The following is a 22,522-nucleotide window of genomic DNA, read 5'->3' as shown; positions in this document are numbered from 1 at the left end:
AGTATATCAACTATGCAGATACATATGAACATGATGGCAGTGATCCAAACCTGAATTTACTAATTAAGCTTTTGGGCACTGCAGAAGGCAAAATTAGATTTTCAAAATAAATAAACATGTTCAGCTCAAATATAATTAAATTTAATTTTGGGTAAATTTGGTTGGGGGATTTTCAAAGATTCGAACAAAAAGTGGAAACACGCTTGGTTTTTCTGATCACAAGCAAGACTAACAGGTGCATTATAGAAAAAGAACTTATATGAAGAAACTAGAAAAAATCGAATTTTTCGCTACAAAAATGGCAACGCTTTGCCCATATTCTAAATTCTAATATGACAGAACAAAACGAATTTAAGATTCACGACAATTAAAAGCCTTATGGTTGGTTGGTTGCCATTTACATCATGGTGGGGCACAGTGCCTCAACCACACCTATGCGTATCGTTCACGATGAACGCACTTCTTTTCTACTATTCTGCTTCAAGTGACTTTGGAGCGACCCACCCGTCGACCATCTTGTGAGAGTAGATATCATTGCATGGCATAGTCTGCAATGCAATTGCTGCCCTTCTTTAATATGTGACCTAACCATTGCCATTTCCGCCTTCCCATCAGAGTTCGTGCAGATATCAGCCCTTTGGGCCGAAGAAGTTTTTGTAATAGTATCAGGCAAACGTAACCCGATGATACGACACAGGCAGGTGTTAACGAAGGTTTGAAGCTTTTGAGTAACAGTGGGGGTCACTTTCCATGTGCTACCCCCACATAGCAAAACAAAAGGAGTCCTCTTTTAGCCTCCCTTTTCAAATTTATAGCCATTTTACCAAGGTCCATGATCCAGTGGGAGAGCAAACAGATATCAACAACGTATTCGAGCTGTTTGAGAAAAGATGTCATCGTCCATCAGTGCTGGTTTTTTAGTACCTAAAGGAACAATTCAGAATGTATAAAATGTCCTACTAATTTGGATATAAAGTGAAACGATCCACTACGGAAGCTGGCAGTTCGGCAACGACATTCAAAAGCGCCACAACAATAGAGGAGAATGTCGCGGCTTTCACGACAGGTTCACTTTAGAGCAGAGTATTGTGGGTAGCGAAGTTTCATAGGCGACCGGCTAGAAATAAACCATTTATATCTGAAAATAACTAGGAAAACAGTCTGACTTAAACTTTTGTTATTCAGCTCTGTGATCTATAAATATAACCTGTTTGAGTTTAACAGACAGCAGTATGTATATAGTTAAGCCAATACGGAGCATAAAACTCACGACATACTATACATACAGTCGTCAAGCGTTGTGCCAGGAATCCGTTAGTTTGGGACTTCAAAGCGACCAGAGTATAATCATTGACTAGAACATAAACAAGTCGGAATACCGGAAGCTCGTGCTTCGGGTATAAAGGTTTTGTGTTCATCTTATCTAAGAAATTTCAACGCACATTTTTCTCCCCGTATACAGCTACAAAACTACGAGACATACGTACATATTACAACCGTAGATGTTACGCTCACCCTAAACAAACAAACTGCCTATTTTCGAATACTGTACACATATAGGCACGTATATAAATTGATCGTACCCATATTTCCGATTTACTTCTTATATTTATCTGAATTAAGCTCTACCCCCAAAGTTCATTAGCACGCATATACTATATACCTACATATACACATGTCTCGTTGGAATAATTGATATTCATATACAAATGATTAAAGAACTAAAACAAAATAATTCTTTTCCACCCAATTCATACGAACTTACTTCGTTGTGGTATTGACGAATTGATATGTGATGATGACATCATCAGGTTGTAGAGTGCACGAAATTCACAAAAAATTGTAAAGTTTGACCTCCTATAACTTTGTTAATAATAGTTGGATTTTCCTCAAACTTCACCAAATTGTGCATTATATTCTTCATTATACCCATGCCAAATTTTGTACTTCTGGGATGAACATAAGGGGGGTGCCGGGTAAATTTCTAAAATATGGAAATATACTATTATTAACTTTATTTGTGCAGATCTCGGAACCGGATATATTTTGAGGCCTAGATTTCATAGAGATGCACTATTGAGATTTTTTTCAGATTTTTCGGTTGGATAGGTTCTGAGAACGAGACCTGTTACACTTTTTGGGGGTCATATTTTGAGCCCTCACTCCCCTATGTTTCACACAACATCAAATATTGAACCAGTTTCGAAAAGTACTAATTGAGACCTTTCATTTGATACCCCACATGGCCACATTTTATGAAAAAAAATTTTGCACCCTCCTTTCACATGTATGGGGAGCCCCCCTTAAACTTAACACAAAATGGCGGCAGTTGCTACATGTAAAGGGAACAGCAGATCACATACTCCCACCAATTTTCGTGACAATCGGTTCAGCCGTTTCCGAATAAATCGGCTGTGACAGACAGACAGACAGACAGACAGACAGACGGACAGACAGACAGACAGACAGACAGACAGACAGACAGACAGACAGACAGACAGACAGACAGACAGACGGACAGACAGACATCGAATCGATTCTAATAAGGTTTTGTTTCACACAAAACCTTAAAAAGAAGTATTTTTGATGACCTTTGACCTTTGACCTTTTATCTTCCAAAAGGCAACAAACGACTTCCTTCTAAACACGAGAATACAATGTTCCATGCCGACAATATATGCCTCCCCAATCGGTAAACCCTAACCTGTGTGAACATTTGTACATAGCATGTGTACTCGCACTCCAAACTCCGCACACCTCAAAAATGATTTTCGGATGGCATTGTAGGATGTTGAGGACAGTATTTCCCCCAATATGATTCAATATCTCTCCAATCTGTTCGTTGTTTCACAGTCGAAATTGCATTTTCTACTTTTGTTGCACTCGATAATGTTTATTTTCTTTGCCTTCTTGTATGCCCTGTGTTACGTGGAAATATAGTTTGGTCTTTTCATTGTATCGGCCCCTACTTGTTTGGATGTACCTTTTTCAACCTCCTCACCCCTAGATCAATTTTCAGAATGTACCAATAATTAGGAGAGTCAAGATATGCATGAGCATTACACAAAATACTACGGTAAAAGAAGAGAAATTCTTTTTTGCTTAAACCTGAGTATGTTCATATAAAAGTACCATTTAGTAGGGCTTATATTATAAATTAATTCGTTCCATCGTTCCAATATTCCGAACATGCGTTGGCAAACGATTGTCATTGTGCGTCTTTTTCAGTATACGCCATTCAACAACAATCATTTTCTTTTTACTCAAATATGTTGAACTTTGTGCCTGGAAAAGTTTTTTTACGAGAAGTTCTTCTTCATTACTTTAATCTGAAGAAAACTGCTGCCGAAAGTCATCGTATTTTGGTGGAACTTTATGATGAACATAGTCTAGCTGAACGAATGTGACGAAAATGGTTTGCACGATTTAAAAGTGGTGACTTTGACTTGGAAGACCAAGAACTTCCTGGGCAGCCAAAAAAGTTCGAAGGTGAAGAATTGGAAGCATTACTCGATAAAGATTATTGCCAAACACAAAAAGAACTCGCAGGATCTTTAAGAGTCACTCAAACGGTCATTTCGAAACGTTTAAAAACAGCCGGATACATTCAAAAGCAAGGAAATTGCGAGCCATATGGACTGACGAGACGTTGAAAGGCGATTTGGCATGTCCGAGATGCTGCTGGAATGCCACAAAAGGAAGTCATTTTTGAATTGGATTGTTACTAGGGATGAAAATGGATTCAGAACAGACAACCTCAAGGAAAAAAAAATCAAATGCGATACCAGGCCAACCAGCCAAATCAACGGCAAAGCCGAATATCCAAATCGCGAAGCCAATGCTCTATATTTGGTGGGATCTGAAGGGTGTGCTCTATTATGAGCCGCTACAACCTGGTGAAACCATCAATGGAAAACGCTACCGAACACAATTAATCCATTTGAAGAGAGCAATAATCGGAAAACGCCCGAAATATGCGATCAGACATGAGTCAATTTTCCACCATGGCAACGATCGGCCTCATGTGGCAACACCGGCCAAACACTATTTCAAAAACTGCGGTTGGGAAGTTTTGACTCACCCGCCTTATAGCCAGACCTTGACCCACCCGACTATCATTTATTCCGATCGATACAAAACCCCTTCACTGGAATACGATTCGCATTACAACAGGATATCAAAAATTGGCTTGATTCATTCATAGCCGCAGTTCGCGCAGTTCTTTTCGGATCATCATCATCAACGGCGCAACAACCGGTATCCGGTCTAGGCCTGCCTTAATAAGGAACTCCAGACATCCCGGTTTTGCGTCGAGGTCCACCAATTCGATATCCCTAAAAGCTGTCTGGCGTCCTGACTTACGCCATCGCTCCATCTTAGGCAGGGTCTGCCTCGTCTTCAATTTGTACCATAGATATTGCCCTTATACACTTTCCGGGAGGGATCATCCTCATCCGTACGGATTAAGTGACCCGCTCACTGTAACCTATTGAGCCCGATTATATCCACAACCGGACGGTCATGGTATCGCTCATAGATTTCGTCGTTATGTAGGCTACGGAATCGTCCATCCTCATGTAGGAGGCCAAAAATTCTTCGGAGGATTCTTCTCTCGAACGCGGCCAAGAGTTCGCAATTTTTCTTGCTAAGAACCCAAGTTTCAGAGGAATACATGAGGACTGGCAAGATAATAGTCTTGTACAGTAACACAGCGGAACAGTCTTTGTAAGCTGAAATAGGCTCTGTTGGCTGACAACAACCGTGCGCGGATTTCATCATCGTAGTTGTTATCGGTTATGATTTTCGACCCTAGGTAGGAGAAATTGTCAACGGTCTCAAAGTTGTATTCTCCTATCCTTATTCTTGTTCGTGTTTGTGTTTGACCAGTGCGGTTTGATGTTGTTGGTTGATTCGTCTTCGGTACTGACATTGCCACCATATATTTTGTCTTGCCTTCATTGATGTGCAGCCCAAGATCTCGCGCCTATTGCCGCCTGATCGATCTGGATGAAGGCAGTTTGTACGGCTCGGGTGGTTCTTCCCATGATGACGATATCGTCAGCATAGGCCAGTAGTTGGGTGGACTTAAAGAGGATCGTACCTCTTGCATTTACATCAGCATCACGGATCACTTTCTCGAGGGCCAGGTTAAAGAGAACGCATGATAGGGCATCCCCTTGTCGTAGACCGTTGTTGATGTCGAATGGTCTTGAGAGTGATCCTGCTGCTTTTATCTGGTCTCGGACATTGGTCAGGGTCAGCCTAGTCAGTCTTATTAATTTCGTCGGGATACCGAATTCTCCCATGGCCGTGTACAGTTTTACCCTGACTATACTATCATAGGCGGCTTTAAAGTCGATGAAAAGGTGGTGCAACTATTGTCCATATTCCAACAGTTTTTCCATCGCTTGGCGCAGAGAGAAAATCTGATCTGTTGCTGATTTGCCTGGAGTGAAGCCTCTTTGGTATGGGCCAATGATGTTCTGGGCGTATGGGGCTATCCGCCTAGGAAGATAATGGAGAATATCTTATAAATGGTACTCAGCAACGTGATGCCTCCATAATTGCTGCACTGTGTGATATCTCCCTTTTTATGTATGAGGCAGATAATGCCTCGTTGCCAATCGTCAGGCATTGATTCGCTGTCCCATACCTTGACCACAAGTTGATGAACCACTTGGTGTAACTGGTCGCCTCCATATTTAACCAATTCGGCCAATCGGCTCCTGGCGACTTATGATTTTTTAGCCGATGAATTGCACGGACTGTTTCTCCTAAACTTGGTGGTGGCAGTATTTGTCCGTCGTCTTCAGTTGACGCGACCTCCAACTCGCCGATGTTCTGGTTGTTCAGTAGGCAGGATGAGCATTGAGGTGTATAAGGCTTCATCCTGCTGACTTGTTGGTAAAACTTCCGCGGCTGGTGCGGTTGCTCCCTTTCCTGTTCTAGTTCACAGACTTGTTGGTTCTCCCAGGCCTCCTTTTTCTGTCTGTCAAGTCGCTTCTCCGCTCGACGGAGTTCGTGATAAGTCTCCGCGCGTGCCCGCGTTCTTTGAGAATACAACATTACTCGGTATGGTCTTATAGGTGTCGCGGAGGGTTGTGTTGTGGATGGCTTCAGTGTTCACTCTCACCTGATCAGATTGTCAGAGGGGATTCTAGGTGGTATTGTTATTCGGGCTCGGAGCACCATGCCAACGAGATAGTGATCCGAGTCTATATTGGCCCCCCTATATGTTCTGACATTCATCAAGGCTGAGAGGTGGCGGCGTTCGATCAACACGTGGGCAATTTCGTTGAAAGTGGTGCCGTCTGGAGAGGCCCATGTATGTTTGTGGACCGCTTCCCGCGCAAACCAGGTACTTCCAACAACCATTTCGTGTGACCCTGCTAATTGAATAGTCCGCAGTCCGTTATCATTTGTTTTTTCGTGTAAGCTATGGGCGCCAACGTATCGCCTGAATACGGGCTCCTTCCCTACTTGGCTGTTAAAATCCCCAAGTATGATTTTAATATCATATTTGGGACAGGCTTTGAGGGTTCGTTCTACTGCCTCGTAGAAGGTATCTTTCTCCGACTCTGCAATTTCCTCTGTACGGACGTGAACGTTAATGAGGGTTATATTTCTAAACTTGCCTCGCAAGCGCAGAGTGCATAGCCGTTCGCTTATGTTTTCAAAGCCGATAACAGCAGGTTTCATTTTTTGGCTGACTAAGAAACCTACTCCGAGCACGTGGTTTACTGGATGACCGCTATAATATATGGTGTAGTGGCTCTTCTCCAGGAAACCGGTCCCTGTCCATCGCATCTCTTGCAATGCTGTTATATCAGCCCTATATTAGGACAGGGTATCGGCTAGCTGCTTATCAGCTTCATCTCTGTACAGGGAGCGCACGTTCCATGCGAAAATGCGCAAATCGTTATTCCGTTGTCGTTGCCGGGTCCGTCGTTTTAAAATCCGTCCAGTCCGAGGCTCCTGTTGTGGCTTCGTAACAAGTTGTTTTCCGTGTAGGGTTGTCAGCCCTACCCAACCCCCAACCTGGAGGACCAATTGGTACAATTTGTCCCGTTTTTCGGATGGAATCCCCAAAATGCCACAAATGGACAATACTCTGAACAATAATATTGTACACGTAAATAAACATTCATCACATTTTGAAAAAACGTTACCTTTTCGTTACATTTCTCAGTACTATAATTTCTCCACTTTTGGGAACACTGTCGTCCATTGAACTGCTCTACGTCCTCCGGATAAGGCAGCATGAAGAACGTCAACAATAACAAGAAGCAATAATATCGATGACAAGATGTAGTCCTAGTGGGACTACCCTTAGGACCTGAAAATCCTCAGAGATTTTACTTGAGTGTAGCCCGTGACATTTTTCGCCATCATATGTCACTCTGATAATAGCTATCACTAGCTCCGGAATGCTCATGCTCATGTAATCAATGCAAGAAGATCCGGAGGGTAAATCACTCTGCTTTCTATCGATGAAATTGGGTGATGTTATTTGATGCTTTCTAAGATTATTTTAGCAATTATCTTTGCGACGGCAGGAAGCGCGCAGATACTCCTCCAATTGTCGCATTAAGGACTGGTAAATTTTTTTGAAATGTTAACGGTCATCCCCTTCTTTCATTGTTTGGGAAAGTTCTCGGATTTTCAACATTTCCGTAGCTGCAGTTGGAGGGATAAATAACGATAAACAACTGTCCGTCAAACACAACGGCTTTGTGATGTCCCAAGTGATTTCTCTTCTGGTTAGAGTAGCAGTGCATATCCGCATGTTACTATTAATGGTCATTTCATCTAGAAGAGACGGAACCTCACCGAATGTGATATGGTTAAGGACCTTGGTGAAGTGTTCTCTCCACTTGTTCAGCTGCTCATCATCGTGGATGAGGAGTCCAACATTAACGTCACTCACAGGACCATCGAATGATTTGCGACCAGATGCAAGCTTTTTCGCGAAGGGTATACCTTCCTTCAGAAATCATTACATTCTGCGGCATCTTCCGTTTCTCTGACCAACACAATAGCAAATTCTCTCTTATCACAGAACTTCTCGGGATTTCGCTCGATATAGGAGTTCGAGCACGTCACGCCCACCACCTCTCGCAACGGTCAAGAGAACCTATTACCCCTTCCCTACATCGATCTACTTCCACGATTTCGCAGTCAGGTAGACCTTATGACTCCCTTTTAGACGTGGCGAACACCTGCGTAGCACCCAAAAGAAGAATATTTTTGATGGCATCGATATTCTCAGCTAAGCCTTCCGATCAGCCTGTCGTGCGCCAGTTAGATCATGCAAGCGGTCGATCTTGAACTTAGGGGGTTGCCGCTCTCCAACCCTACAGTTGCATTTCTTTCGGTTTTTCCAAAATTATGTACTATATTAATACTTTTAGTAGTACGGAGTTTCGTGCTTTAGGATGAACTTAATGTGGGTTTTCGGGTAAGTTCCTAAAAAAAGTAATATGCTATTATTTACTTTAGTTAAGCAGGTATCGGAATGAGAAGCAGGCTACATTTTTTATAGACATAGTACCATTGCTATTTTTTTTCAGATTTTTCGATTGGATAGGTTCTGAGAGCGAGACTTGTTACACCTTTCGAGGCAGGCATTTTGAGATTATCATTACGATTTCTCATCGTATTTCGTGATACCCTTTTTCACTGTCCCTTTTCACCCTCACCCCTCACTTTCCCTTTTCACCCCTTTCTGAGTAAATCAGGTGTGAATTGATTCTAGTAAGCTTTTGTTATACAAGAAACCTTAAAAAGGGCAAGGGAGAAGCAGGTTCGTCAGAAATAGAACTTTAATATTTCACTCGAATATCAATTATTCTCGTCACATAGACGTCAGCATCTTATTTGCATAGCTCAAAATGCAGCAAACTAGTGCGGAGCTGATAAGTTTGAACTCCTACAACTGCGATGTTATTAGTCGGATTTCCACGATACTATCTGTAATCCATTTTGCTACAACATTTGATACTCCTAGAATGAACTTAAGGGGGCTCTTTCAGTCAATTTTAAAATGTTGGTAATATACTGTTAGTGTGTTTATTTGAATAGATATCGGAATGGGACATATATTACCTTGAATTTGTCCAGATTTGTGCGTTGGGTAATTTCCGAAAATGAGTCCTGTCTTAGTTTAAGTGTGCATATTTTGACCACTTCCTGGCGGATTTCACAATTTATTTTAAAATTAAAATCGGCTGGTGAATGCACTGGTTGGGATCTTTCATTTGATACCCCTCAGGGGTAGATCCGGTGAAAAACTTTTACATCGCCCCTTTTAAACTCCACGGAAATTTATGGCTTCACTGTATACATGAGATTTCATAGTTCCCATAGGTCTACTCCTGGTTTCAATCGGTGTAGACAATTTGGAGAAAAGTGCGTGTGACGGACAGACAGACAGGCAATCGTCTTTAATACGGTTACTACTCTACAGATTGAGCAGCTTATTTGATGCAGAAAACTTCTAGAGGTATTACTACAGTCATGAATATATGTATATAGAACGCATTTCATTTTGCTTCATTTGTTTATGGCTTATTCTTTGAAGTTTTTTGCAATTATAAATATGGCGTGCAATTACAAATATGGGCCGACGCACAACTATTGAGCAACGTCAGTTAATCCTTCGTCATTCATTCATTCATTGTTCTAAAATTTTAATATAACTTTAGTGAAAGCTCAAAAATATAACAACAATTTTCTTTACTCAAATTTGCGTTAACCAATGTATGTCTTTTATGATCAAAGTAGATTCTTTCAAAAAAGGTGGTCCTAATTTAAAAAAATAAATTTCTTTCTATTCTGTAGGCTTGTCGCAATATTTGGAACCTTAAATATGTAAACATTTTTTATGTTAAATTATTATTAAATTAAATATTTTTTAAGTTCCGTATATCGGCATGGGTGTGCAGAGTAAAGTGTGTGTGGAGTAAATTGGATGAGTAATATTTTATGAAACTTTGAAATCGACGTTTCCAATAAAGCGCGTTAGTTTTGACAATAGATTTGTCGTAGCAGAACTTAGTGATGAGGTATTCCAAAATGTTTACTCGTATTTCTTTTTTTCTAATAGTACATATTTCTACATTATGCCTAGACCTTAGTCAGTTAACTATAATAATGTAGGATTGAGGGTATTATCTAGAAGAGACGATTGAAGTGGTTGCTGATAGCTTATTTCCCTTTCTATGCTTACTGCCCCGTGTTCTATTCTTTCTGCTATTGCTTTAGAGATGTTTTAGATTTCAAGCTAATAATTCGACTGTACATACATTTCCAATATGTTGTACGTTATTATGTAAAGTAAAAAAAATCGACCTTAAATAATGGAAGATGGATAATAAGAAAAGTTAATGAAACCCTAAGTTATCGAGCTAAATTTGGCTAAATTTCGTGGAGGGGCACAATTTCCTTCACAAAGCCTATAATGCATCAACAATTCATCGTGTTTTCCGTTTACATGACTTTCTTGGCCCAGCATTACCTAACAAACCATTTAAATAAAAAAGTAGATAACTAAGGTTCAAGTATGTAAAAAACCATATTTCCTATGACTGTGAATTTTGGAAGACCGTGATATTTGCTGATAAATCAAAAATCCATATATTGGGCTCGAACGGAAGATCGTTTGTATAGCGAAGGCCCATGAACAGCTCAATTTGAAAAAAAGTTCGTCCTACACTGAAACATGGTGGTGATCATCTCATAATTTGGGATTGCATAGCAGTATCAGGTACTGAAAATCTCGTATTCATCGATGAGAACATGGACAAAAACAATCGCTACTCCCAAAGATAATTTGAAACAAAATACTGCGAAGCTGAGTGTGGTCTCCAACCTTCGGTTTTATCAAGATAATGAACCTAAACATAAGTCATTGGTTGATATAAAACTGCCCCCAAGCAATGGAACCATCGTTACAGTTGCCAGACTTAAATGTCATAGAGAATCTATGGTCATTGGTTCAAAACAACCTGAGTAAACACAAGATGCCCAACACCCAAACCCTAGAAAAGGCTAGGCTTTGCAAGAAGAGTAGAACAACGTCAAGTCAGAAACAATAGAAAAATTTGTTAATCCTATGCGAAGGTGGCTAAAGGGTGGATATCATATCAAACATTAAAGTAATTAACAATTTCAAAAGCTTTGATAGTGTATAAGTGAATATTATAGTGCATCAAATAAACTGCTCAATTTGAAAAGACTCCTTTTTAAAGTTTTGTGTATTCATTGTCTGCCTGTCTGTCACACGCACTTCTCTTGAAACCGGTTACATAGATTCAAACGAAATTTCATGGACATATGGGGACAATGAAATCCTACGCATGCACAAAGTGACATAAATTTGGGTGGAGTTTAAATGGGAGCTCCCCATACATGCAAAGGGGTATGTAACATTTTGCCAGCTAATGTGCTCATTTGGGGCACTTAAATAAAGGTCAATTAATACTTTCACAAGCAAATTTTAGTTTTGACGCAAATTGCATAATACGCGAGTAAGTGCTGAAAATGTGTACATTAAAAGTGAGACCCGACTCATTATCGGAAACTACTGAACTCAAAAGTCTGAAAAAATTCAGGCTATGCGCTCTTATGAAATCTAGCCCTCAAAATATATTCCATTCCGATATCTGCTCAATTTTTTGAAGTTCATCGGGAAACCCCTCCTAAATTCTTCCCAGGTTTACCAAATGACGGTATCACGCGCAATACTGCAACGTTATCATTTCACGCGAATTTACTGCATCATAAACCATGAAAATAAGATACTGATATCTTAATCAACGAGAATAATTGATACTCCAGGGAAATAATAAAGTCACATATATGAAGAGGTTACCTCCCCCAGCCCTTTTGCCCTTGGTCCCAATTGGGGGAGCGCTTTCTAAGGTTTTGTTCCACACAAATCAATCGAATCGAATTGATTCCATGTCTGTCTGTCCGTCTGCCTGTCTATTTAGCACACGCGATTTATTCGGAAACGGCTGAGGCTATTGTCATAAAATTGGATGGAAACTAGTGGTCTGTGAATCTCTTTACATGTAGCGAGAGGCGCCATTTTGAGTTGGTGTTGAGTTTGAGGAAGGGGGGAGGGGGGGCGTGGTTCCCCATACATGCAAAAGCATGCATTTCTTTTATAAAAACATTTGCGTCGACATATGTCCCATTAGTATCTTGCACGTAATATATGCATATATTATGTGAGAATATCCACTTTCGGGTGACACTGACATTCAAAGTTTTGAGTTTTCACAGAAGCGACAAATGTGACCTATTATAACTTTGTTAACAGTAGTGCGATTTCCTTTGTTAACAGTAGTACGATTGCCAAAGTTGGTAGGATCATGCTCTATGTTACAGTCTACATTGCCATTTTTCGTGATTCAAGGATGAACTTAAGGGAGGTTTTATAGTCAATTACTGAAAATTACAGCAATATATTGTAATGAACTTTATTTGAACAGACATCGATGTGGAAGGTATTAGGGTATTTTGGAGCCTAGGCACCATATAGTGGCAGACTCTTGATTTTTTCCGATTTTTCGATTGTGTAGTTTCTGAGAATGGGTCCGTTAAAGAAATGATCACTCGCCACCTTTCCAACAAATGTAAAAACTAAGATCATCATCATCAACGGCGCAACAACCGGTATCCGGTCTAGACCTGGCTTATAAGGAACTCCAGACATCCCGGTTTTGCGCCGAGGTCTAAACTAAGATCGGCTTCGGAAAGTACTAGCCGACCTTTCATTTGATACTCCACACGACTATATTTGATGAAAAAAAATGTACACCCTCCTTTTGCATGTATGGACCCCCCTCCCCGCTTAAATCGGATGTAAAAGGATATAACTCACTGTATGCGTCACGCACAGACAGACAGTAAATCGATTTTAGTAAGTTTTTGTTTTACACAAAACCTTAAAAATTGACTTCTGGAAATTATCACCTAGGAAAGGGAGTAATTAATACACCGTATTGAAAAAAAAAATATATTTCACCGGCATGAACCGAGATGCTTAACATACATACTAAATAAATTTGAGCATTACGAATGATAGGTTTAAATCAAGGTTATGAATAGATTGTCAATGATCATCAATAAAGTTATTCATCCCTAGCTTGCCAGTCAAGTAGGTATCTTCCCGTAAAAAAATGCGTCATGACTTAAGTCACAAAGAATCAGTCATAATAACAGCTACAATGTTTAGCGATTTTTTATTGGAAATGTGCATATTCCAAGTACGTAATAACATCTTGAAATTAGTCCGTTGATCTTCGGACTGCTCAATATATGATATGACTTTATCACTGTCGGCTACTAGCTACTATAGCAGAATCATAAACATTCATTAATACATGCAAATTTCCGTACATATTTATGCGTCATTGTTTCTAAAAAAATCCCCGAATATCTCTGAAGCTAGAAAAATAACACCAAGAATGGGGACCAAGATGTTTCAAGTTCCATTAGCTGAGAGACGTATTACTCCAGTTCATTTTAAATTAGTGAAGTGAATAGATATTAGTAATCATCTTTGCAATCATGAAACATTTTCGTTCAGTACTAATCAGTGCTATTTTATACACAACTTTATTGTTGGCTACTTATTTTCGGATAACCTGTGCGCAGCTCATTTATGAAGAAGACTTAGATTTACGCGTAGGGTCGGATTGTAAAACTGAGAAAAATTTAACTGGTGTTTGCACAAAAGCATCCCATTGTTCTAAAATTAAATTAGAAATATCTTCTACTAAGATTTGTTCATTTGACGGTATAGAAGCAATAGTATGCTGCGTTCGGACTAGCCAACTGGGTAAGTTTTTAAATGTGTTAAACAAAATTTAATGGACATCAATTCACTATATGATAGGGCTAATGTGAAGGGCCTTGTTTAGCTCTTTGTAGCAAAGCATTTTGACATCCGTTCGAAAGTAACGACCATGAGGCCCAAACCCTTTGCCCCCAAGACACAGTTTCTAGATTTAATTCAGAAATTTAATAGAAAAATATAGAATATGGAAATGTAAACCACTCCAACACTGAGAGTGAATCATAGCAGAATTAGCTAAGAAACCTCCAAAACAATAGCGATAAACCCTAAGCTTTGTAAGTTTGATGTAAATTATACTATTAAAGTGCATTTTCGACCGGAAATCGGGTCAACCAAATAGCTCGGGAGCAGACTGTATGGAGATTGTATGAATGTCATTCATAAAAGATATTTTGTTTGTGGGCTGTTTTTTGGAATCAATTGTATCTAGATATAGTGTAGAATATTTGAATAAAATGATTTTTCGATATTCGGAGTTGTTCTGAAATTACAGTGTTAAACAGTTCGCATGTTAGGTTTATGCCGACCGCCGTAATGAAGTACGAATTTATCGGTCCCAACGACGTTCGAATGACTTCGCTAAAAGATCAAAAATTGAAGCCAAGGTTTTATATGTGGTTTTTGAAGAAACCGAAGGTTTATTGACTATGCACAGCATATTAATGGTCACTTAACATTTTATGGTTATTAGTCACATTCTAACTTTTAAATGCGTTTTTCTCGAAACTGTATTTTGAAAATCTGCTGCCACCATAGCCCAAAAGCTATCCAACGAAATTCTTTGAAATTTTCAGGATTTATTCAGAATATATTTCTCCGGTTTGCAAACTAGGATAATTGTAATTCATTGGGCTATTTTCTATGCATTAAAGAAACCGTAAAAAACCAAAATTTACAAAAAAAAAGTTTAACAAGGCACCAAAAATTTTCCTTTCAAAATTTTCTAATAATTCTAGTTTGCGGACTGTGGTTAAGTTCGTTAAAATGCCGTTTATTTTTTTTTTCTTTAAGATGAGTACAGCGCCTCTAGCGCGCACAGCAGAAAAACACCTCTCTGCTCTGTAGTTGAATAACAAACAATGATATCGGGCTGGGAAAATTATTACGTATCTCAAGATATTAATAAATATGTGGTGAAAAATTGGTATTTGTATCTTTATCCAATTCTTCAAACAAAATTTGGTGTGTGGAGATTTCTAGTACGTAATGTATTTGAATATATTATGTCAGAATATTCACATTCAAAGTCTTAGAATTGGCAGTGAAGTGACCACTTTGTCTTATTATAACTTTGTTAGTAATAGTGCGATTTCCACAAACTTGGTAGGATCATACCTTACACAGTGCTTCCCAATAGCGACGATAGGATTTTGACAGTCCACTGACTTTACATGGTTGCCAGATATCTGAAATTTGTATTTATTTTTATTCAGTAAGCTTTGGCATTTAATTATGAATAAGTTTACGTTACCTCAACTTTTGGAATTAGTTAAATTATTTTAACAAAATTCGAGAAGTTTGTACCATCGATCTCAGAGTACCATCCAAAGAGCACACCAGCCATAGTGAAGACAATATAGAAAATGAAAACGTGTCCGTCGTTTGCGAAAATTGGGCCTGTTTAGAATGACCACCTGTCGAATGTTGGCTCAAGAAATGGAGGAACTAACCGCTTATTACTTGCACAACATTACGTGTGATCATAATGAAACTGAAGCCCAGTATTATTGGAAAGATGAAAAATTAATATTAAATGTTCGGACATTCCTTTTTGTCGATAATTTTTGTTTATTTTCCCGAATACGTACTTCGGCAGCCACTTGTTGGCTTCTTCTAAAGGAAGATTTGAAAAAGAAAAGTCATACATTTTGGATAGAGTTACAAAAAATGGATTTCGGCCAACTCTGATCCAGAGCTTAATTAGGAAGATGCAAGGTACGAAAGAACGAAATCTCCTAACAACTTTGTTCGAATAAAGGAGGATGAAGATGGGCACACAATGAGCCAGAATAACATACTCAACGGAAATTGTACGACGAATCTTGGCCAAAGAAGGCATCGAAGCAGTAGGATCAAGTAGGATTTACACGCTCAAAACACAATTAGGCAATGAAAAAGACCCGAAGAAGGAAGAGGAAAAAAACGGCAGCTACAAGATGTCTTGCGAAGATTGCCTCTGTACATACGTAGGGCAAATCAAATGGCTATTCAACACACGGTTCAAAGAACATTTAAAAGAATCTGAGCTAATAAAAAGATTCAGAAAAACACATATTACTTCTGCAGTTGCCCGGCATATTGTAGAACATGAACATAAAGTGGAAAGAATAACAAATTTTATCCTTATGAGAATTTCTTGGAAAGGGCCTCAGGAGCACCGGTTGAATACACATATGGGTAATGCGCACTTATATCTGTATTCGCTGATACCACAAAGGGGATATATAATTCATTAATTAGGGCCAAGTCATTAAGATAATTAGATTAAGATTAAGGATATTTTTGGGATTATTCCGCTGAAGAAGGCAGCAAATAGCTGGCGAAATACGTATTCAGGAAAATAAACAAAAATTATTGACAAAAAGGAAAGTAAAATCTGTTTATTTACTCGGACATGAATCTTACACTTTTTGCCACATATTGCCATTCAAGAATTGAGTTCTCCTCGAAGCAGTTTTTAGAAGTAAGGATATTGGAGTATAATTTTCCGTAGATATAAAGGGAAGCGCAATATGAAAAACAGTTCATTTTCAACCTAGATCCCACTTAAAAATATTAAAATTATATTTATCGAATATATTTATTTCCAGTGTGTCATAACTTTCAAATATTTAATGGGAAGCTTGGTCTAATACCTGAAAAACACCACTTTATTGGTGGAATCCGAGCCCAGCCACGGCAATATCCTCACATGGTAATAGTAATTCAATTCAGGTATCTAAATTTTATTGCATTATCCTTATTAGGCTGCTATCGGATGGAGTAACGATATTGACGGCGTTAGCTGGAAATGTGGTGCAAGTTTAATATCGGACAATTTTGTTTTAACCGCTGCTCATTGCTCAACCTCCAGAGGGTATAACACACATAGCACATATACTCATACCTTAGGCCAAAAATTTACAATATTTTTTCAGGGTTGCACCGGATATCGTAAGAGCGGGAGTAGTAAATTTGGTGAAGGAAGATCCAACGGGAAGACCTCCGGTCGATTTTGCTATTGAGTCGATTATTGTACACCCAGAATACAAAGCTCCATCGACATACCACGATATAGCTCTTTTCCGAATCAAACCTACTATAGAGTATGTATATAATTTAATTTGATTTTAATGGACATATACGAGTACATATAAATATGATTAAGAAATAATTAACGGAGAAATTTTCTTTACCGGCGAAAATTTGTCTTGCTATATATGTATGTACATACGGTGTCTGAATGATTCAGTAATTAGTGCGCTAGGCTCTCGCAGCGAAAAGTTACTCTCGCTGGTAGCATAGGGATTTGTATCGTCGCTGGATGCCGGATACCAGTAGACTCAGCTGTGAATAAGTACCTGAATCAAATATAGTGCACTGTTACGGTTTTGAATGAAGTCCTCCAACACACTTCAAGGCGCTGACCCAATGGGATTGTTGCGTCAACGTGGTTATTATTATATTAAAAAATATAAAAAGTGAAACTCCTCGTAGTCGACGAAGGAATAAATTAATTAATCACAAGAAGCGAAGTGAACAAAAGGGAACTTAGAACTAACTAGTTATTAGGGGGTCATCCAGTGTGAAGGCCGTTTTTTTGTTTTTTTTTTTTTAAATTTTTGTGAAGAACTGGATAAAGATACAAATGCGAATTTTTCACCATAGATTTATTAATACCTTAACCGTGCATAGTAATTTTTCCAGCCCGTTGGTTATTGAAATACAGAGCAATTTATACACCCATCTCTAAAAAAGAGCTTTTTTCCTGCTGCCACGCTAGAGGGCGCTGCGATCATCTTAAAGAAAAAAGTAAACGGAATTTTAACGTCAAGACTTAACTACAGTCCGCAAACTAGGATTATTAAAAAATATTAAAAGCTAAATTTTTGGTGCCGCGTTAAACTTTTCTTTGTGAATTTTGGTGTTTTTTTAAGGCTTCTTTAATGAATAAAAAAAAACCACAGAATGGATCGCAATTATCCTAGTTTGCGGACCGTAGAAATATGTTCTGAATAAGTGGTGAAAATTTCAAATTTCAAATTTCGTTAGATAGATTTTGGGCTATGGTGGCAGTCGATTTTCAACATGCAGTTTCGAGAAAAACGCATTTAAAAAGTAGAATGCGATTTTTAGCCATAAAACCTTAACTGACCATTATTCTGCTATATCTACTCCATAAACCTTAGGTTTCTTGAAGAAACACAAGTAGAGCCTTGGCTTCAATTCTTGTGATTTTAGCTAAGTCATTTGAACGTCATTTGGACCGATAAACATGCGCTGTATTACGGCGATCGACATAAATAATAAATAAATAAATATATAAATAATAATAAATAATAATAATAAATGACCCCGAATATCAAAAAATCACTTTGCCTATATATTCTACACTATATCTAGATACAATTGATGCCAAAAAAAAATCGATTCCGCGGATCCGACACACGGGATGACCCCCTTAATTGCTTAGTGTCTCCAAAGATCGTAATTGCTTGCTCAGCAATGTAAGTAATTGAATCTCGCGACGGTGCGTTGTCGAGACGAATAATAACATTCTTACTACGTGATCGCATTGTCGAGGCATCTGAACAAACAATTCTAAGGAATTAATATAGCAACTGTGAGAAAAATTTGATAAGGATTTATTGCTTGCATGCCCCATACATATATTGGCGGGAACAAAAATGGGGACTTGAACATTTTACTCATTGTTAATATGTAAGAAAACTTAAAGGTATCAAATTCAAGGTGGGAACTATAAAAAGGCTTCGCCTGGATATCCACGGCTTCCATTGTTACATATCGTCGCATAAAATCAGGTTTTTTAATGGTGGAGAGTTTGAAACACTTTTACTTTGGACAGAGCTTTTGCATACCCAAACATTTATGCAAGATATATTCAACATCCTTTGATATCTTTAGAGCCTCAGATATCTCTAGCAACTTCACTTTGCGGTCATCTTAAACTATTTTGGGATCTTTCTAAGATTTTGTGTAAACACAAAACCTTATTAAGGTCGGTTTACTGTCTATCTGTCTGTCTGTCCGTCACACGCATTTTTCTCGGAGACGGTTGTAGCGATTAGCACCAAATTTGGTAAAAAGGTGGGAACTGTGAACGCTCACGCATATAGTGAGTTACAAATGCACACTCAAATCTCTTTATAAAAAAATACACAAAACCTTTCATAACTGAAGCGTCTAGCTTCCGGTCTCCCGACTTGTTTGATGTTCTCGTTGGTAGGGTCTCTTTGGGACTTTCACTGCTTCATCGCCCTCGGTGCTTATTTCGCCTCGTTTAAACTTAACAAACTGCATCTCAACGTCTGGTTTTGCTGGTACAAAGTCTGAATAACTTTTATCAAGCCAAGCTTTGGTTTCAACAGCATCTTTTTTCGTCAAAAGCCAATGCTTTATTAACACACGAAATTTCTTTTTATCCATTTTCTTCAAACTATCAAAAGTTGCTTTACTCAAAATGCTCTATCCTGCACGCATCTTTTGAGCGTTAGGGTTAACTAAAAATCATATGGAGTAGTAGCGCCATCTATGCTTTAGCCCATTTGGTATGTATGCATAAGTTAGCAGCAATAAACAACATTTGTTTGTTTAAAATAAACATAATATTTATATCTTGAATATGTGCGTATGTACATATATCTTCAAGTTTAAAAAATAAATGGAGGAAAACTTTAAAGTTTTAGCTTATATAAGATAAGCATCAAACCTTTCCACCCGAAGCATTCAGCTTCCGGTATATGGAATTATACACCTTACTTCTTGAATTAACTTAAGGGGGTCTTCGTATAAATTTCTAAAATATAGTAATATGCTGTAATTGACTTTATTTGAAAAGATATTGTAATGGAATGTATTTTGTGGCCTAAATTTCATATATATACATTATTCATTCTTTTCAGAGTTTTCGGTTGGATGAGAAACCCGTTTCACTTTGGGGTACACATCTTAAGTCCTTACTCCCTTGCGTTTCAGCCAATATAAAATATAAGATCATTTTCGAAAAGTACTAATTGAGTCGTTTCATTTGATACTCCACCTGACCATATTCTGTGAAAAAGACTTTTGTTCCTTCCTTTCGCATATATGGACAGCCCCCTTAGTAAAGCAGGTTCATAGACCACATAGTCCCACCAAATTTCGTGAAGATAGCTCCAGCCGTTTCTTGTCTGGCAAACGGACATATTTACAAACAGAAAGACAGACAGACAGACAGTCATTGAATCGATTTTTATAATGTTTTGTTTCACACAAAACCTTCAGAAGAGCTGGGGAGCAGTAGTTTCTTCATATATAAGGCATTCGGTAAAAAATTTTTGTTTACATCCTCCCTTCGAATGTATGGAGAGTCTCCTTTAATGTTCATGTCCACCAAATTTCTTTAGAATTGGCATAGCCGGTTTGAAGGAAAGTCCGTGTGACAGACAGACAGACAGTGAATCGATTTTAATAAGGTTTCGTTATACATTGAACCTTGAAAAACTGTTCTAACTTGGGCTACTAATTTGTTAATTCAATGTCAACTTCGGAATGATTTTCACCAGTAAGTAAGACTATCTTTCTATCGCAAAAGTATCTATGAATTTCATTATACACGCCACATGTATAGTATTATTGAACCTTCTTGTATGTTTTAACATTCGGGGGGTTTCTTTTTCATTTGTTGTTTTTGCTGATATTTTAGTACCCTGGCACTTGAGTTGAAGCTTACTAGACCACTTTATTGCCGATACATTGGCAAACAATGTGGAGCTGACTTGACTCAGGTGGTCATTTACCACTGAGTCAACCGGTATCCGGTAAGATTTAAGCCCTGACCTTCCGTTACTTACTGAACCTCCTGAAATATATTCCAATAAACCCGCTCAACTAGAAAAAAAACATTTATTCAACAAAAAAATATAAACATATTTATCTTTTCATAAACCAGTATCTAACTTACATTATTTCTTTCAGTTTAGATGATTTGAAACCAATTTGTCTTTGGCCAATAAAGGAAATAATTGGAACGGATTTGTTAGGAATGGGCTTTGGTACAACCAGCTTTGGAGGTCCACAGGCAAATGAACTATTCGTTGGAACCTTGAACTACGTTTCTCAAAATCAATGTCAAGTAGCCTTCGCTACTAGACAAAGTGAAGAACTAAAGAATGGGATCATTGACAGTCAAATGTGTGCAAAAGATCGCGAAAATAAACGGGACACATGTCAGGTAAAACAATCTAAATCCTTAAATATAAATTTTGACTGTAATGTTTCCCCAAGGGTGATTCTGGAGGACCACTTCAACTCAAAGGAGACGCTACATGGTATAGGAAGAACTACTTGGTTGGAATAACCTCTTTTGGCGAAGGATGTTTAGGACCAGTACCCGGAGTATACACCAGAATACATTCATATTTGGAATGGATAGAGCGCATTGTTTGGCCCGATTTTTTCTAAACTATGATAGATATAGAATATGACAGATATTTATTTTATTATGCCAATTATTTCATTCAGTTTCGTTGTTTGAAGCAGAGAAATAGTCAAATAAAAACTATTGACTTTGATTCTTCTTCTTCTTCTTCTTTTTCTTCAGCCTTTGTCCCGTTCACAAGCGGGGTCGGCTCGTCGTGATCGGCTGCGCCATTTGGCTCTATCGAATGCCTGATCTGGGTGCAATCTCGAGGCTTTCAAATCCCCGTCCAGCGTATCAAGCCACCGTTGCTTAGGTCTGCCTTTTGGTCGTTTACCATCGACTTCGATGTTCAACTATTGACTTTGATTGATTTTCACTTATATAAAGAGATTAGATCTGAAATCGCGAAACGTTAACCATTTCAGTACTCACCAAAATATACCACTCGATAACAATATGGAGGTCAGTCAGTTAAACAACATGAGCTAAACTTTAACTTTACAAAGATCTATTGCGCCGTTCATCCGAAATCACTTTATTTGACCATTTTTTTGCATCAAATATCTACCATCCTTTTGTAACTAAGCAGGTATCCCACAATGTTGCCCATGGCTTATAGCCTTCTCATCATTTTTAAGATTTTGTGTAAAACAAAACCTTATTAAAATCGGTTTACTGCCTGTCTGTCTATCTGTTCGTCACCAGAATTTTTTTTCGGGGACGGTTTTAACGATTGACACCAAATTCCGTAGAAAGGTGGGAACTGTGAACGTTCACGCATACAGTGAGTTACATAATTCTACATTGATCTTAAGGGGGGGGGGGGGGGGGGGGGCGTACCCATACAGACAAAAGGCGGGTGTAATTTTTTTTTCAAATAATATAGTCATATATTGAAAGGTCTCGGTTAGTACTTTTTAAAGCCGGTCTTAGTTTTGACATTTGTTGTAAAGGTGGGAAGTCCGAGTGATCTGAAAGTGATAATTTCTTTAACGGACCCATTCTCAGAAACTACCCAACCGAACAATTTGAAT

The 22,522-nt window shown here is 38.4% G+C and overlaps 1 protein-coding gene across 1 annotated transcript; it reads left to right on the top strand.

The window, feature by feature from the left end:
• Positions 1 to 13,493: 13,493 nt before the first annotated feature.
• LOC119651847 (serine protease snake-like) lies at positions 13,494 to 21,641 on the top strand. Its single transcript, XM_038055646.1, has 6 exons — positions 13,494 to 13,849; positions 16,678 to 16,781; positions 16,834 to 16,943; positions 17,005 to 17,172; positions 21,044 to 21,299; positions 21,353 to 21,641. Exons 1-6 carry the CDS (start codon positions 13,579 to 13,581, stop codon positions 21,527 to 21,529), a joined length of 1,086 nt encoding a protein of 361 aa, XP_037911574.1. The 5' UTR covers positions 13,494 to 13,578; the 3' UTR covers positions 21,530 to 21,641.
• The last annotated feature ends 881 nt before the right edge of the window (positions 21,642 to 22,522 follow it).

The sequence above is a fragment of the Hermetia illucens genome, chromosome 3 (genome assembly GCF_905115235.1).
Source record: "Hermetia illucens chromosome 3, iHerIll2.2.curated.20191125, whole genome shotgun sequence".
Taxonomy (NCBI): domain Eukaryota; kingdom Metazoa; phylum Arthropoda; class Insecta; order Diptera; family Stratiomyidae; genus Hermetia; species Hermetia illucens.
Note: the sequence above shows the minus strand (reverse complement) of the source record. Positions and strands in the feature narration are given on the sequence as shown.